The sequence below is a fragment of the Anabas testudineus genome, chromosome 4 (assembly GCF_900324465.2).
Source record: "Anabas testudineus chromosome 4, fAnaTes1.2, whole genome shotgun sequence".
Classification (NCBI taxonomy): domain Eukaryota; kingdom Metazoa; phylum Chordata; class Actinopteri; order Anabantiformes; family Anabantidae; genus Anabas; species Anabas testudineus.
The window spans coordinates 3,640,293-3,657,318 of record NC_046613.1 but is presented as its reverse complement, the minus strand read 5'-3'; the positions used below and the strand labels follow the sequence as shown (position 1 = coordinate 3,657,318).

The following is a 17,026-nucleotide window of genomic DNA, read 5'->3' as shown; positions in this document are numbered from 1 at the left end:
AGTGAAGTAACAAAATGTTTATTTTAAAAAATTACATGTATTGTATGTTTTCCATCATACCACATGTTTCAGTCTACATCACCAACAGTAACTCTTAAATGTTCTAATGAGAAGTGCAGGATTTGACAGACAGAGTAGAAGGACAACACGGGAAGGTGATGTGGCGGTGATGTGGTAGTTGAAGGCACGAATTCAAAAGTTGTAGTGCGAGTCTTTAGTAGGGGTCGTTGAAAGGGTAGTAAGGATGTCCAGCATCCCTGGGAACACGCTTTCCCTCCACCTGTAACATCCAAACCAAAGTAAATACATTTGCTTCTGCTTCCATCACGTAAACCTTTCACACTTAACACTGAACTCGACAGGAACATAAAGTTTGCCAGTTGACAGGATACCAACTCTGAGAAATGCAAAAAGAAAAACAAAAAAAGGTCTACTTACTTCAATCATTGGTACAATGTAGCGCCAGCCTTTATTCAGTGCTGTAACACTTTTCATTTCCTCTGCTTCAAGTGTAAAGTCAAATACCTGACGACAAACACAAAATTCTATCAGAGTCAGAATTCAGAGTCTCGCTGAGGAGACATCATGATTTAGAAATTAACTGGTGGGAGTAAAGCTGTAACTGTACCTCAATATTCTCCTTGATACGGGACTGTGTCACACTCTTGGGGATTGTTACCACTCCTCGCTGTGTCTGCCACCTGTAAACACAAAGCATGCCATGTTTTCCTCTACTGATGAGTTTTATTAATCTGGTAAATTAGCGGATTATTCCTCTCTACATAAACCCAAGAAACACATATAAAAAGGTACAACTGAATTAATGAGGACCCTCTGACATGTGGCTCGGAGGAACCTGGAATAGATCCACCAGTCCTGAGGTTCATCTTTAACTGCTTTACCAAGTAAACTTTAGGAATTTCTGTGTCGCCCCTATGAAATATTCATGATCTTTGAGGCTGATGTCAATATCAGAATTTCAGAGTAAACTAATATTTTATTGCACTATAGGCTTTTATATAAACAGTATTTAATAAGTAGGAAATTCAACCTATTAGTGCCCTCTGGTGGGCAAACTTTGTAATTAAGAAACCATTTCTAAATTACCATATTTCTGTACAGCAATTACGTGCTACTTAATGAGACAGAAAATTTATTTTGGTTTAGTCTAAATCACATTTGATCATGTGAGTTTCTGTGAGATCACAAGGTCCCTGGAATCACAACTCTGAAACTGTTAAGTAGAAATGTAAAGTGTGGTCCTTGGTCGCGACTGAATCATCTAGTGTGTGTTCTTAGGTCTGTGGAGGCCCACGCTTTTAACATTGGATGTGAGTATTCTCAAGCATGCAGCAGGCATAAAGACTTCAAAAATGCCTGGTGACAAACAGGTATTGTTTGGTAAGAATCTGGTTGCAGGTAACTCAACAGTGAAGTCACCTCAGGATAATCTGAGCGGGGCTCTTCTTATATTTCTCAGCAAGGGAGGCGATCACAGGCTCCTGAAGCAGGACAGGCTCATCTGGATGTTTCCAGGCCCGGTCGGGAGAGCCCAGAGGGCTGTAAGCTGTCATCACCAGGCCCCGGTCCCGACAGTGGGCCAGTAGTTCAACCTGGGCCAGATAGGGGTGGCTCTCTACCTGTCCATTCAAATCACAGAGATATCAGAGTGAATCTTGAGACGTTTTATACAGATTGTCTTATCTGACCATGTCAGCGCACAAACACCCTGTACCTGTAGAACAGTTGGTTTGATGCTGGCGACAGACAGGATGTCGTCAATCTGACGACTGTTGAAATTGGATAGGCCAATGGAACGGACCAGGCCCTTTTCCACCAGCTTCTCCATAGCCGCCCAGGTCACCTTGTAGTCTGTGTCATCATACAGCAGAGTACCGTCCTCCTTTCTGGGGAAAGTAACATCTCCTCGTCTAGAGGGTACAAAGAGGGAGCAGAAGTTAACAGACAGATTCAAAACAGTCAACTTGTCAGGATGACAAGTGAGTTGTCATTAGGACTTGGTCACTTGGTGGAGGTTGAGCTCACTGGAAGGCATAGGGCCAGTGGATGAGGTAGAGGTCCAGGTACTCCAGTCTCAGTTCCTTGAGGGTCTTCAGGAGCGCTGGCTCCACGTCCTCTGGGTGGTGCTGGGTGTTCCACAGCTTGGATGTGATAAACACGTCCTCTCGTCTCAGGGTCTGGAACACAAACAATGTGAGATATTGACTGGAAACAGTGTGTGGGTGTTTGGAAATTTCAGATAAGTAATCTGAAGGTGATCTCAGCATTTGGTACCTGTCACCCTCTAAGGTTTTTTTTATTTATCTGAAGTATTTTTATTGTAGTAATTTCTAATGTAATATAGTAAAGTTGATTTACCTTGCCCGGGCCTAGTGTCTCCTGTAGGGCTTCTCCAATCTCAGCCTCATTGGCATAAATGGATGCACAGTCAATGTGGCGATAGCCAGCCTCCAATGCCCAGGTAACTGCTTGTTTCACCTATGATGAGGATGAGGAGGGGGTGCAGAGTAGTAAAAATCAAACAGACTTGGAAAGGTACACCGACGCATTGTTTCCAGACATACATTGCCATCAGCTGGCAAGGTGTGGAGCCTGCTACCTTTAATCTTTCACATCCTGAAAATCTAATAGCAATTCAAATAAAAATAAAAAGTAGTAGTAATAGTAGTAGTACTAGTAAGTAGTAAGTAGTAATTTGGTTGGCAAGTGTAGATGTGTGGAAAAGATGTTAATCTGTTCCAGAAGGGTCATATTATTGGCATGAATTAAGCAAAGAAAACATCTAAGGAGGTCGGTTAAGAACTGTCCAATGGAAGAAGGTCCCGTGGTTTGATGAGTCCAGATTCACCCTGTTCCAGAGTGATGGGTGCATCAGGGTAAGAAGAGGGGCGGGTGAAGTGATGCACCCATCATGTCTAGTGCTTAGTGCCTAGTACCTGTATACTAACCTAGTCTAGGTTCAACAATGTTATGTGTCCAAAGAATGAGGTCAGTGTCAGAGTCTTTGGGATTTGCTGGAGAAGACTTTACACAGTGGTCCGACTCTCCCATCAACAATACTAATAATAATGCAACTCTGGACAGGAATAAATGTTGTGACATTGCAGAAACTTATCAAAAGGATAAGATATCAAATCATGATGTTTCCTCCAGCATACTATATGATTGGGATGATGTTTTCATTATGATATGCAGTGACTGATGTAGTGCTGCGTGTTCTTTCCAAATAGTTCAATATAGTTTCATCAGTCCACAAAACATTTTGCCAAAACTGCTGTGGAGTGTCACACGTCGCCTGACGTTTGCTCTTTGGCAAACTTCATGTGTGCAGTAATGTTCTTTTTAATAAGTGGCAGCTTCCTTCATGGTGTCCTGCTATAGACGCATAGTACATAGTAATTAGATTTGTTGTCAACTGTTTTTTTCTAGTGCAGCATTAATGTCTGGCATTACAGACACTTTCAGCACGAGAAAGAGGAGAACTGAAGAGGCAGAGATAGTAAACGCTAGGTTACATGTTTAATGTTATTAGGAGTGGAAAAACACAAGGACACGTGCAGTCTCTACCTTTCCTGGCTCACTCTTCCACGTTCCCAGTCCGATCAGGGGCATCTTCCGCCCCGTGTTGAGAACTGCAAAGTCATTCATGCCTCTCAATAGCACCTTAAAGAGACAAGGAGAGCCAGTCAGTCAGTATGTGGAGCCGCTTGGCTTATGCCGCAGTTGTAAGACATTTAAGTAATAATACATCCCTACTTATTATACTGCTCTTATAAAGCCAGTAAGACCTGAACACAGGCAATATTTGTTTTTCCACTGTTCCACAAACTGTATGAGACCAGGTTTGTTTTGTTAAGAATGACTAATTAAGAAATATTAACCTACACAATATAGAAATAGGTTTCTAATATTTTGCCCCCTGACCCATGGGGCCAAAACATTAGAAACACTTCTTCATATAATTCACCACAGTAAGAGTTTACCACCTACTATGACCTTAATAATAAATATACAGTACAATTATCACCTTACAAAAAACAAAGACATTGTTACCCTGTAAAAGTAGACTTCACAGCAGAGTTGTTGGATTGTATTAGATTCAATTTAATAAAGTGGCCGGTGAGTGTTATCATAGGAACACTAGATATATCTGACATCTGAGGCCCTATAGAGGTGTTTCATGAGTCTAAACCTTGGAGGTACCAATCTGTCAGCATGGAAAGCTAAAAGAATAAAACTGTTTTTGTCATAAAACCATATATGCTGCTTATAAAGTGCTAAACTTAACCCCAACTATGATAAAACTGTTAATTAAAGTGAGGCAAGTGACATTTGAATTAAATAACCATCCACAGTCCGTCCTAGATAATTAAATTCATACTCTCAACAAGATGTAAAAGATATCATCAAAAAATACAATATTCTTTCTAAAAACAAGCTTTTTTACAATGGGAAGATGTGTTAAGGTGTGAAGATAGATTGCTCTCTGTGCATCTGCTGACTTCAACAAACACACTTTCTGAAGAAAGGATCCACCCGATCCTGGTCAGTGTTGTTACATTTTGATTGACCCAACAACCCAAAAAGAGGAGGAGGAGTGCTGACTTTCTCAAAAGTCAACAGACCTTTGGTTAAAAACAAGACTGTACCGATGCTACACGACTAGGAAAACTAAAGGCCAACTGGCTCAAGTTAGAGACTCAGCTGTGAGCCACATAAGAAAACTAAGTAAAGCTGTCTCACTTCAATAACAAGATACTGTTTAGTCTCATGCCCTGTTAGGATGTAGAGAAATCAAAGTGTCAGCCACATCTGCAGCCAGCAGTTTTAGCTTAGTCAGGAATCGACTTCCTTCCCTTTGTGACACCTTCATACAAAACAACAAACATATGTCCACCAGACACATGACAGCGGAACAGAGATTTCACATTGGTTTAGCATTAGCTTCGTCTCGTGTGGAATCTCGACACTGTGAAAACAAGCAATCGACAATCAAACATCAGGACTGGATGTTGATTAGAGCTAGAACAGCATGAAACACCGAGTCCTTTTCCAGATCTTTCCTAAATGTCTGTCCGCTCGTTTCCTGGAAAGTCACGCGCGACAGTGACGCTGACCTCGAGCTCAGCAGCTGTCTCCTCCTGCCGAGCCATTTAGTTCACACAGAATATGACAGAAATACTGAAAGCTGACGTTAGCAGACACCACCGGCGTGAAAACTGGTTATTAAAACCTAATGGACTGTGTGCCGTCATTACGCCCATTAAAATGAATGCTGGGCTCCAGGTCCAGCTGTGTTAGCTGTAAAAGCAGCTAGCTAGCTTTAGCTTCTTTAAAAAAAAAATAAATCCGCACTTTGCTCAACTCAGTGCTCGCGTCCTCTTTGTATTTACATCTATAATGGAAGTGTAATCGACTCACTCTCTTTTCAGTGTCAACGCATAAACGACGGGACACCTGCTTCATGAGCTGATATTTATATTTCAATGACTGCATAGCTGGTTCGGCTCTTTTGTGAAATAATGGACAGTGAACAGCGGCTCTCCCGCTCTGTCTAAACCGTGAACTTACTGTGTCAAGATTTTACAACCCGCGGCTTCAAACGAGGACCTCTCCTTATGGTCCCCCTCTCTTCTGCAGGACAAGTGTGCAAATCAGAGCACTGATTTCTGCGAAATGTTCAAAAACACCACCTCATTTTGTTGACATTTCCCTTTCCGGTTGCATGATGAGTCTGTTTCCGGTGGCGTCAGCTGAGCAGCTGAGAAAAGAAATGTGGATGTGATCAACGATGAAACCTTACATGTGAAATAGTGCGCAGTGGCGTTTAGTTGGAACAAATCTGCCGCACTGTGATGTTAGCACACTCAACATATATTTAATAATTGTATTCAATTGATTGTAGTATCTTTTACACAATAAAGTTAGTCAGAAAAAATAGGAAACGTTGAGCTGAACGTTGTAGGCACACTCCGCGCCGGCAGGGGGCGGACTGCAGAGAGACATGGGCTTCCAATGTGAACAGAGGAGAGCAGAAACGGAAGTGGGAGTAATATCAACAACCAGAGTTTTGAAACTCAAGCAAAACTTCACAGCAGTTTGGTCGAAACTGATACACTTTAGCAATTTGTTATAGTCAGTTAAAATGCCGTAATAATATCCGGTACATTATGGGGGAAACACTTTCCTGCGCGACGTGGAAGTGGTTTGTTTTTGTGCTTAAACTCTGTGGCTAGTTTAGCCACTTTGAGGAGCTAAGTTAACTTAGCTAGCTTGTAACTTTTTGTCAGCTGACTGACTTAGACTCGTTTTGATAGTCTTGCTAGCCAAACAGTATTCTAATATGTCTAAGTATTGCGCTGTGTTTAGTTTTAACGAGGTTGAGGGTGTAGCCGTGCTGTCTCTTAGCTACTATTGACTAACCAAAGTCCTGTTAGTTGTATGCGGCGCTGGTAGAGCCTCAGTTCGCTCGCAATGCTCCTGCAGCTGCTCCCACCTGTCAACTAGCTGCCTCTCCTCCCGCCTCCAGTCTCCCAATGGCTCACTGCGGCTCCTCCGAGCCGAACGCAAAGGTACAGGCACCTCGTCCGGGTAGCGTAGACCAGAGCATGAAGCCGGTTCTGTTCGAGATCTTCGGCGAGATATGGACCGTCCAGTCGCGGCTCGGCCAGGGAGTCTCGGCCTCGGTGTACCGGGTCAGCTCAGGTAGAGCCACCACGGCCGCTGTCAAGGAGTTTCAGGCCGACACTCAGGGAGGAGATTACGGGTATCACAAGGAGAGGTCCGTGCTGGAGGACATCCAGGGACATAAAAACATAGGTAACAACAGCCTTTTAACCAGGGAAAACTAAACCTATAACTTACACGTTAACACATTAAAACGTTAAAGCCAACAACACAATTAGCTATGCTGACACGATGATGAAGCGAGATTGCTTAGTTTGAACCTTTCTATAACAAATACGTTAATGATGGATTGTAATACTGGTGAATGAGGTTGTATGTACGTCCTTAAACATGAATCGAATACACCAGTGCAGGCCTTGCTATTTCTAATAACAGATGTATTCTTCTTTCAGTGACATTGTATGGGGTCTTCACCAACCACAGCTGTATGGGTGTTGCCACCCGCTGTCTTCTGCTGGAGCTCTTAGATGTCAGTGTGTCTGAGCTGCTGGTGAGAGGTACCAGTGGTACCCACGGTGGTAGGTGAGTAATCTGATTGCTGATAGTTAGGATCATGAATGGATATTTATCACACTTAAATGATTCAGATCATCAAATTAATTTTAATAACCTGAGTAAATACAAAAAGCTGTCCAAACCTGCCTGATACAATGTGAAAAAGTAATTGCCCCTGTAATGTTTTCAATGACTTGGAAATGTTCTTGTATCGATCCATTAACCGATGCTTTCCTTAACCATCAACTGTACTGTCCAGATGCGGAGTTTCACCTATTACTGGTTAGCAAAAACATCTGAGGCTAATATGAATATGTTATTATGGTCATATGTTTAAGGTGCATATCTGTGAACTAAACCTTTTAATCTGACATAGTATCCCAAAAATCTGTCAGGGAGGTTTAGACCATTTTTAGAATGGTATTAAAAAGATTAAATAAATAAAAAACCTAAGTAAGTATTGCCTAAAACAATTGATAAGTCATATATATATGAATGATGGTGTCACAGTCATTTTAAAGATAATATTTGAATATCTAAAAGAGTGTTCTGTTTAACTCCATAGCATGATTTTTTTTTTGGCAGACCACAGCAGGGCCACTCCATGTGGCTTGTTCAGCACTGTGCCAGAGACATCCTGGAGGCTCTTGCCTTTCTTCATAGGGAAGGCTACGTCCATGCCGACCTCAAGCCACGCAACATCCTCTGGAGCGCTGATGACGAGTGCTTCAAACTCATCGACTTTGGCCTCAGCTTTAAAGAGGGAAACCAGGTGTGTGTGTCTGACAATATGAAAACCTGTAAAATGGGAGCAGGGTAATTGGGTGTTCAGTTTCTGACTTCTATCGTCCTCACCTCCTACAGGATGTTAAGTACATCCAGACAGACGGGTATCGCGCTCCAGAGGCTGAGCTACAGAACAGCCTCGCTCAGGCTGGAGTGGAGGTGGAGGGAGACTCGGGCTGCACGGCCGCTGTGGACCTGTGGAGCCTGGGCATCATCCTGTTGGAGATGTTCTCAGGAATCAAACTCAAAGACACCGTCCGCTCACAGGAGTGGAAGGTATTTTTCAACTGGACTCTGGGGAGAGTAAACTTATTGTATAATCCATAGGAATTTAAAGAGATTTTGCAAGCTCTCTAATACAGATACCATATAGCTTAATATGATACTGAAATAGTATTCTACAATCTGTCCCTTTTTGTTTAGGATAACAGTGCTGCCATTGTTGACCATATCTTTGCCAACAACAGTCTGGCATGCCCTGCTATTCCTGTCTATCACCTCAGAGACCTTATCAAAAGGTAAACATCTATTACACTACTATACTATCTTGCCTGTTGTGTAATAAAATAATATAGCCGATATAGCTCCAGCTATTCACCGGCTCTTTGTGACTTTGTGTTTACAGCATGCTTCTCAATGACCCAAAGCAAAGATGCACAGCTGAAACTGCCCTGCTGAGCCCATTCTTCAGTATTCCCTTCGGTATGTGTCAATATTTGTGACATCCACTAAGATTAACCTGTCTCTGTGTACCACAATTACCTGTACTGTGTGTGTGTGTGTGTGTGTGTGTGTCTGTGTGTGTGTGTGTGTGTGTGTGTGTGTGTGTGTGTGTGTGTGTGTGTGTGTGTGTGTGTGTGTCTGTGTCAGCTCCTCACATTGAGGACCTGGTTTTACTGCCCTCTCCTGTTCTGCGTCTGTTGAACCTAATTGACGACAGCCATCTGCACAATGAAGAGGAGTATGAAGGTACAATGGAGTCTTTAAAGTCTTTAAATTTTGAGTGAATTTATGAATTGGGATCCAGGTTCTTACAGGTGTGTAGAAGTTTAAAGCAAGTAAAAAATATTGTTCTCGTGTTTGTTCTCAGACATCCTAGAAGATATGAAAGAGGAATGCCAGAAGTATGGCTCAGTGGTTTCTCTGCTTATCCCCAAGGAGAACCCAGGGAAAGGACAGGTGAGACAGTTGTTTTATAAACCAGGTTCTTCAATGTTCTTCAAATGTTCATGAAAATATGAAGTTACAGGGATTTCTTAATACCAATTAGTCTATAGTAGAAAACGTCTGTGTTTTAGTGCAAAACCTGTCAAAATGAGAAACAGAGAACGATATGATGATGATTTTGAGCCCACTAATTTATTCATATTATTCACATGTCCCTTGTGTGTCCCCTAGGTGTTTGTAGAGTATGCCAGCTCTAGTGACTCCAAAGAAGCTCAGCGGTTGCTCACAGGCCGCACTTTCGATGGGAAATTTGTTGTGGCCACGTTCTACCCTCTCAGCGCCTATAAAAGAGGTTACTTGTATCAAACTGTGCAGTGAATTCCTAAAGCTCAATTTACACTTCTGCATTGTTTGCATGAAAAAAACTACACAGCTGCAAAGGGGCACCATGACGTAGAAGGTCTTTACTCTCTGTTAAAGTGGCTAGACAGAGTTACAAATGGCCGCCCAGCAGGTAAAATTGATTAACATATTAATGAGCATAGTTAAAAGTTCTGCATGTTAGTCATGCTGTGTTTCATGCAAAGTGTAAGTTGAGCAACATTTGATTTCTGCTGCCTCCTCAGCATATCCTGATCCAGCTCACAGTCTACGCTGATTCACTAATAAAAATGACCATGATGGCATGAGTAATTATGAGAAGAAAAGCCTCCAAGGGTGTATTGTGATAGTTAGATATTTATAGATAAAGTTTAGTGAAACACTTTATCTTATAACTGGAGTCAGTCAGGGATGTCATTATAGACATGTTGCAGGATAACGCTGATCATGCAGTAGCAATGAAGGGGACTTTTAGCTTCAGCCATTATCTGAGCTAGCCACAGGTTCCTTGTGGCCTGTCTTGTAGCCTTATGCTTTGTAGATCTTAAATTTAACAAATCAACATGCTCTGAGAATCATTTTAGCACTGAAAGGGCACATGAACAAGTGAATATTTTTGCAGACATGCTGAAAATGATCAGATTGATTTGGCTTGTGAAGCAGACTGTGATTTATATATGGCTCTGAACAAAAAGAACAGTGAGTTCGGCTGCACTAGAAAGTGTTTCTAAGACTAGTACGCTTTCGTTGTACACAACAGTTTATTCTCTACGAGACAATAGAAAATGCAGACACAGTCAGCTGTTGAGCTGTTACGCATGTATGGGGTGATTTAATGCCACTCTGTGTAGATTTTTGGTAGCATCTTTCATCTTTCACAGCAGATGCATTTGTTTGTAGAAGAAATACACAGAAGGAGAATGGTGTCCAGTCACTGTCTTGCTTTTGCCATAATTTTCATTGGCTTTTTAAGACTGTGCAGTTCTGATGAATAGAGAGTCTGCAGTAGCTAATCTATACAGATATTTCCACCAAAGGATTTTGTTTCTAGGGTACACAAAATGCACGGCATACAATTGGTATATAATAGATCTGAGTCAGTTTCAAGAAATATTAGAAGTTGCATGACAATGGATTGAGTTTATGACAGAAATGTCCCAAGATATTCACTTTTAAACAAAACTGCTGACAATATTATAAAGTTAGTTATGTTGTATTGGTTGGGGAGAAATGATTACAGCTTTACTACTAGAATTCAGGAAGATTAAGGACGCCGTTAGATATCAGTGATGGAGAGTCGGCATACCATATATATTTGCAGTGGAATGTATATTTCTGGTACAACAATTACTCTTTAGTTCTTGGTTCCACTCTGTTATAAAAGTGGATATGAGGTGTCGATCAAGCCTGCTCTCTCACACTGAAACGTTAGACAATTTCTACGCAAGTGCCCTTTGGCATTCACAAGCTAGCTATTTAACCAAAATGCTGCTATAACAACAGGTTGTGTTTCACGTGTATGCGTCGATTCCTCGTGTAGCTGAAGATGATGCAGATGCCTTAGAGAATATATCCCAAAAACCAGACTGTTACAGACAGTAATTTAGAGCAAACTTCTATTTCAGTTTCTTTGTAAAGCTGCCTATTGCTCATTTACACTGCGTTATTGTTAAATCTAGTCTGATACTTTTACTGAACACCTCCACGGGAGCTACAAGTGATACTGATGGTATGCCAATGTGGGGTTTAGCTAAATACTAAGATGATAGTATTATTGTAGCTAAATGCTAAAGTTCAAAATACTAAAAATGCTACATTTTATCACAGACTACTATTTGGAAGTACAGTTTACAATTTAGCAAGGGAAAATGTGACTTTTCTTTATAAATACATTACAGTTATATAATATAATCACATAGTTACGTGAACTGTTTCACTAATGTTATAGAGCACAAATCTAGAGTCTTGCTCAATGTGATTTTTAGTGTGAAAAAATATTCGTGCAAAATTAGAAAACCATTTGGGCTTACCTACGTGTAAATCTTCCTTAAAGGTGCAGTGCGTAAGATTTACTGGCATCTAGAGTTGAGCTTGCAGGTTGCAACTATCTGAAGCCTCTGGCAGAACAACATGGGGGCCTCTGTGAAAGATATAGAAGACTTATTTTAAACCAAAGAAAACTGAAGTTTTTAGTTTCCAGGTGATTACACACTATTCATAATATAATAAAAACATAACTGTGAAAGCTGTATTCTATTTCTGCTAACAGATCCCTCCAAATCTTACACACTGCACCTTAGTGTTACAAAATATTGTCGCTCCTTCCAATATTAATAAATATGTTTAAATTCTGCAACAGAAAGTATAAAAAAGAGTCAAAGGAAAAGTTGCAATATCATCTTATCCTAACTACTCTCAAACCATATTTTTTCTACAAACTTGTTTTATAATATGTGCCTAAAATGTGAATTCCAAAGTTTCCACTTAAGAGTGCACAACTGGCCGAAAAATCTTGACTTGAAACTTGAATTAGACCACTACCAACCACTTCCAGCACTATACAGCACTTTTGAATTAGATCTGTGATATATAACCATGGCGGTCAGTGTTGTGCACGTATGTGTAACCAGTAGTCCTTAAGTAACAATGTAATTATAAAATGTCCTGTAGTTTGTCAAGGACCTAGTATACAAACTGAAACTTGGTAACATCAGGATATTTAATGCCATTTGAAGTTTGATTTTGTAGATGATGTTCAATTATGATTTAGTTGTTCTGCTCAGCCCTCAAACAAATATACAATAGCATCTGTAGTTTTGTGTAGCAATAGCAATATTATCACTGCCCAGGTCCCCTGCAAGAATAAACTCATCACAGTCGTACTGTACCTTATGAAGTGATGAGTATGAACCTTGGCTTTGGCTTTGGCTTAGAGATCATTAACGGGAGAGCTTGGACATTGTGAGAACTCCGTTTGTTTGTGTTTAATGATGCATGACAACTCAGCGTGTGTAAGTTGTGGTTCTTAAATGGCATTGAGAAACTGTGCGTGTAGACTTATTAGACTAATTAGAGGGGTTGTGATAGAATCAGTGTGTGTTAAGGTTAAGTCTGAGAATGAACTATTAGACTTGCTGGGACACTGTGGAATCGAGCAGTAGTTTTTGTTTGGAACATTAGTGAATGTGAGCAGATATTAAAAGTACTTTTATAATGCTTTATTTTACAGGTCCATAATATTTATCTAGGAAGTTATTATGGAGGAACAAGAGTAATTAGGTTTGATAGGGAAAGAAGGACATTTTCATGTAACCAAATATCTCATTTGAAAATTGGCTAAGGAGGACCTCATAGACCTCACAAGCAAGTTCCCCTGCAGCCTTACAAACACAATTTAACTGAACTTGGGTTTACTAGTGTGTTCAGTGTCCTTTTATGAGCTTTGAAAATGCAAAACTGTCCCAGTTAAAGTCAACTAAATAGTTAAATCACACAGACAGTGTGTGTTCTTTGTTTTTCATTTCACTGTTTTGTTGTAGTTTTTTCTATTTGTACCAAAATCAGTACCAAATCTGCTCCTAGTGACTTTGTTATAGTCTTATGTCTATGGGTAGGGACTGAATTCAACACTAACCTTTATCATGGTTAGCATTGTTTTTATTTTTATGAAAAGAAACAATTCCATATATTATCAAATAAAAAATCACTTAGTTTTGTTTCTTTTAAAATCTTAACTTGATGAGTTGAGCGAATTCTCCAAAGTTCCAACATTTACACATTCACGTCAAGCTAAACAAATATATATGGTTGATTCCACTTGTTTTAAGATGCAGGGCTCAGTAGTTTTAATTTAGTTATAAATTGTGTTGTCTTCTTTACAAAAAAGATACACATCTTTTATACATCTTTGATATTGAGGGGATGTTTTGTATCCCCACACCTGCATACAGCACATGGTCTTCCTCACTGTTCTAGTGTCAGTTCAAATGCTGCCTAACTGCTCATTAAAAACGTCTTTTGTGTTTGTCACAAATCCATTCTGGCAACACATGAAGCCACAGAAGGCAAAATCTTCACAGAGGCAGTGTTAAGATATTATTGACAAAGACAGAAATGAAAATGTGATTACTGTGTTACTGCTACACACTTTAGGAACTTGACCATCCACTGAATCCACTATTTAAAGCCACAGTGCCATTGTTGCACTGAAACCTGTTAAGTTTATTACTTATTCATAAATTGGTTTATCATCTTGTGTTGCCAACTGCAGGATGGTACTGATTCTGAATAAGTTAACAGTAGGTAAGTGTTTGGTGTGTATTAGTGTTAATATTAATATTTCTTAATCCAGCTTAGACTTAATTCAGCTTTTTAACATTGATAGTCTAAGAAGTAAACTGCTGCCACAGAGCTGTGAGCATCTGTGTGGGAAATGTGTTTAAATATTTGACTCAAATATTTACTCAGGCTACAGTTGCCTGAATGATTTAATTGTTTGCTACTTGCTGATATTGTTTGAGGTAAGAGCTCATTTTAATTGCATCCTGAAAGCATCATTTTACCAGCAACAGCACCATTTTTTTCCACCTTGTTTATACAATATTTATTACTTTTATTAATTATAGCATTGTGTCAAGATAAATTTTCCTTTTCAAGTTAGGTGTGTGCTATGGAACTGAAAACCCCCACCTGATATCCATATGAAGCTGTGTACACACTAAAGTGACAACATGCTACCTAGTCTTCATTGTGTACTGTGTAATTACACACCCTATTGATGTAATATTAGCAGTTCGACGATTTGAACGTTAATGTCATCCACAACATTCAGATATCTCATCTCACATAATCAAACGTGCATCATTTCTGCTAAACAGTGACTATTTGCAAATTGAGTTGAAATGAAGTCAAATTGTTGATCCTATAAAACTAAGCAGTTGGTTCTCACATTTGACAAGGTAAATAAATTCAAAGTAAAATAGATTTCTGTTGATCGACTATGATCGTGGCTCTGAACAAATTGATGTTGGATGTTGATGTTTGCTTGTTGGTATGTTGGACATCACAGGCTGTAGTGAGACAATTTTTTATAAATGCCAGTATCTACTCAGAGTAGTAGTCGGAAGTGTTGCATTTGTGTGTGTGTGTTGTGAAGCACTGACAGTAGCCACACGGTGTTGGCCAGCAGGTACAGAGAGAGGAGATGATGTGAAGAACAGAATCAAACGCCTTCAATGCTTTGATGAGTGATGAATTGACAGCAGCTATCTCCCAGTGAGAATGTGGGGAAGCTTCATGTCAAACACAGGGCAGACATACGTCTTTGTTCTGTAAAATTTAGTACGGAAGCAGAAAGGTTGTTGCTCTGGTCCCTCTGAGTCCTTCATTCTTGTCTTTGGTCCTGTCTCTGTGGTTCTGACTCAGACGAGCCTTCCTGATTCAGGTTTTGTGTGGACACGAAAGGGAAAATCTTTACATTTTAAACACATACTCACTGCTATTTGTGACCTTAAGTCAGTTTACCTTCCATTTTCCTCTTTTTTGTCTTTGCAGCTCAGTGTGGGTCTTTTCTGCACTGACAGAAGTTCAGGGTTGTGTTTTAGTTTCATAGCATATGAACCTTAGAAGACCTGACTTTTATAAGCTTGCATATGTCTGTGTGTGTCTGTGTGTCTGTGTGTCTGTGTGTGTGTGTGTGTGTGTGTCTGTGTGTGTGTGTGTGTGAAAATCATTTAACATCACTTGTGTAGCGTAATGAAGGGTGAATTTGTAACTGAAGAATTAATAGCATTTACTCAGATCATGTCTATAGCAAGCATTCCTGTTGACAAGCACACATTACATAAGTTTACCTTAAAATTTTTGAAGCACAGTAGATAAATGCTGTGTAACAAAACCTAAAAGATCAAATGAAAGTGAACCAGTGAGCTGTTTTATTCTGCTGACACATGAAGTCAGCTCATAATTTTTCCTTCAGCTTGTGAAGAAGACTAACACTACAACGGTGATAAAATGTTGACATGTAAGGAGTTGGTGTGATGCAATTGTTCTAGTGATACAAACTCACTGTGACTTTGTTTGAATAACAGAAGTTGTTTTACTTTGTAATTGTGATTTAAAGCTGCAATAGTTAATGAATTTGGCCAGCTTGAAAACCAAAACAAACTGTAAATAAGTAAAAATAGTGATAATTATTTTTGAGTTGGTCACTATGAATTCCAGCTTCCATATTACACACAGTCATATGGTCTATTCAATAAAGAAAATGCTGATCATTGCAGCTTTAATTGTCTGTGACACATTAGAATATTTAGCCTAAATAGCTCCCATGAGCCTGAATGTAAAGAAATATTCCTTTTCTTCTTTTTTAGTGTGAACCAACCTAAAGCAGCACAAGTTCTGAGGGTCTAGAATTACCAAATTATCAGAGAAGTGAAACTAAATGATTTGATCAGGACGGCTCCAGTCATTTTAAATTAAATTAAATTTAATAAATTATAATAAGACAATCAATGAGACAGTTGAAATCTTCCTTGTGTTTTTTTTTTTTAGAACCAGTTTGATTGAGAAGCAGCTGGTTGATTATGAAGAGTTGTTAAAGATAACAGCAGGATGTTTGAAGAAGTGGGTCAGTTGAATTGTAGATGTTTCTCAGTATAGAAATGTTTGTTTCTATTTCTAGTTGAATAGAACTCAGGAGTGCTGCTCCATCAAATGTCAAATGAACAAAATGATTGTTTTTCATCTGAGCACAAAAAAACACCAATGTGAGAAGGTCACTGTATGAAAGACACATACAACATGAATGAAACTGTGTGAGTTAGTTTGTACTTTACCTTCCAGTTGAGAATGAGTCGTGGCGCTCATGGTGTCCTGTTTGAGTTTGTCATAATAAAGAGGATACTAGACTTGAAATTGACTTTGTCTGGTGTTTTCCCATATATGAAAGATGGATGTAATATTCAACAGGAAAACAGATTTACATTAGAGCTGGACCCCAAACGCTCTTCTTCAATCTAATAATGTATATTACGAAGAGAAGCACCAAAAAAATAAAAATGAATGTACTGTACAGTGTGTGTAGAAGGTTTTTACACTGTACTTTTTACCAACACTGAATTATGGCCAGTGTAATTAGTCTTTTTCCACATTGATCAACAGAACGTGACAAACTCATGTCCAAGTGGAAACAGACCTCTACATAGTAATCTAAATCAATTACAAATCTCAAACAGAAATTATATACAAACGTGGACAACATTGTTGGTATCCTTCCATTAAAGAAAGGAAAAACCCATAAAGGTCACTGGAATATGACAAAAGTAATAATAAATAAAAATGTTCTAAAAAATAACTTACTATTTTGTTGCGCAACCTTTTGAGGCTGCTCACTGCAATTAAACAATTTCTGTAACTCTCAATGAGACTTCTGTCCACAGGTATTTTGGTCCACTCCTCAGTTTAAGGACCCTATGTACCTGCAGGTCCA

At 39.5% G+C, this 17,026-nt stretch overlaps 2 protein-coding genes across 2 annotated transcripts; one reads left to right on the top strand and one right to left on the bottom strand.

The window, feature by feature from the left end:
- Positions 1-2: 2 nt before the first annotated feature.
- akr1a1b (aldo-keto reductase family 1, member A1b (aldehyde reductase)) lies at positions 3-5,748 on the bottom strand. The gene is made up of 9 exons (XM_026344393.1): positions 5,593-5,748; positions 3,589-3,684; positions 2,380-2,499; positions 2,047-2,198; positions 1,736-1,931; positions 1,441-1,640; positions 629-701; positions 439-525; positions 3-280 (listed from the first exon to the last, which is right to left on the bottom strand). Exons 2-9 carry the CDS (start codon positions 3,667-3,669, stop codon positions 215-217), a joined length of 975 nt encoding a protein of 324 aa, XP_026200178.1. The 5' UTR covers positions 3,670-3,684; positions 5,593-5,748; the 3' UTR covers positions 3-214.
- Positions 5,749-6,059: 311 nt separating this feature from the next.
- uhmk1 (U2AF homology motif (UHM) kinase 1) lies at positions 6,060-16,452 on the top strand. Its single transcript, XM_026344384.1, has 9 exons — positions 6,060-6,840; positions 7,101-7,230; positions 7,789-7,975; positions 8,068-8,265; positions 8,413-8,507; positions 8,615-8,691; positions 8,860-8,958; positions 9,080-9,168; positions 9,388-16,452. Exons 1-9 carry the CDS (start codon positions 6,558-6,560, stop codon positions 9,532-9,534), a joined length of 1,305 nt encoding a protein of 434 aa, XP_026200169.1. The 5' UTR covers positions 6,060-6,557; the 3' UTR covers positions 9,535-16,452.
- The last annotated feature ends 574 nt before the right edge of the window (positions 16,453-17,026 follow it).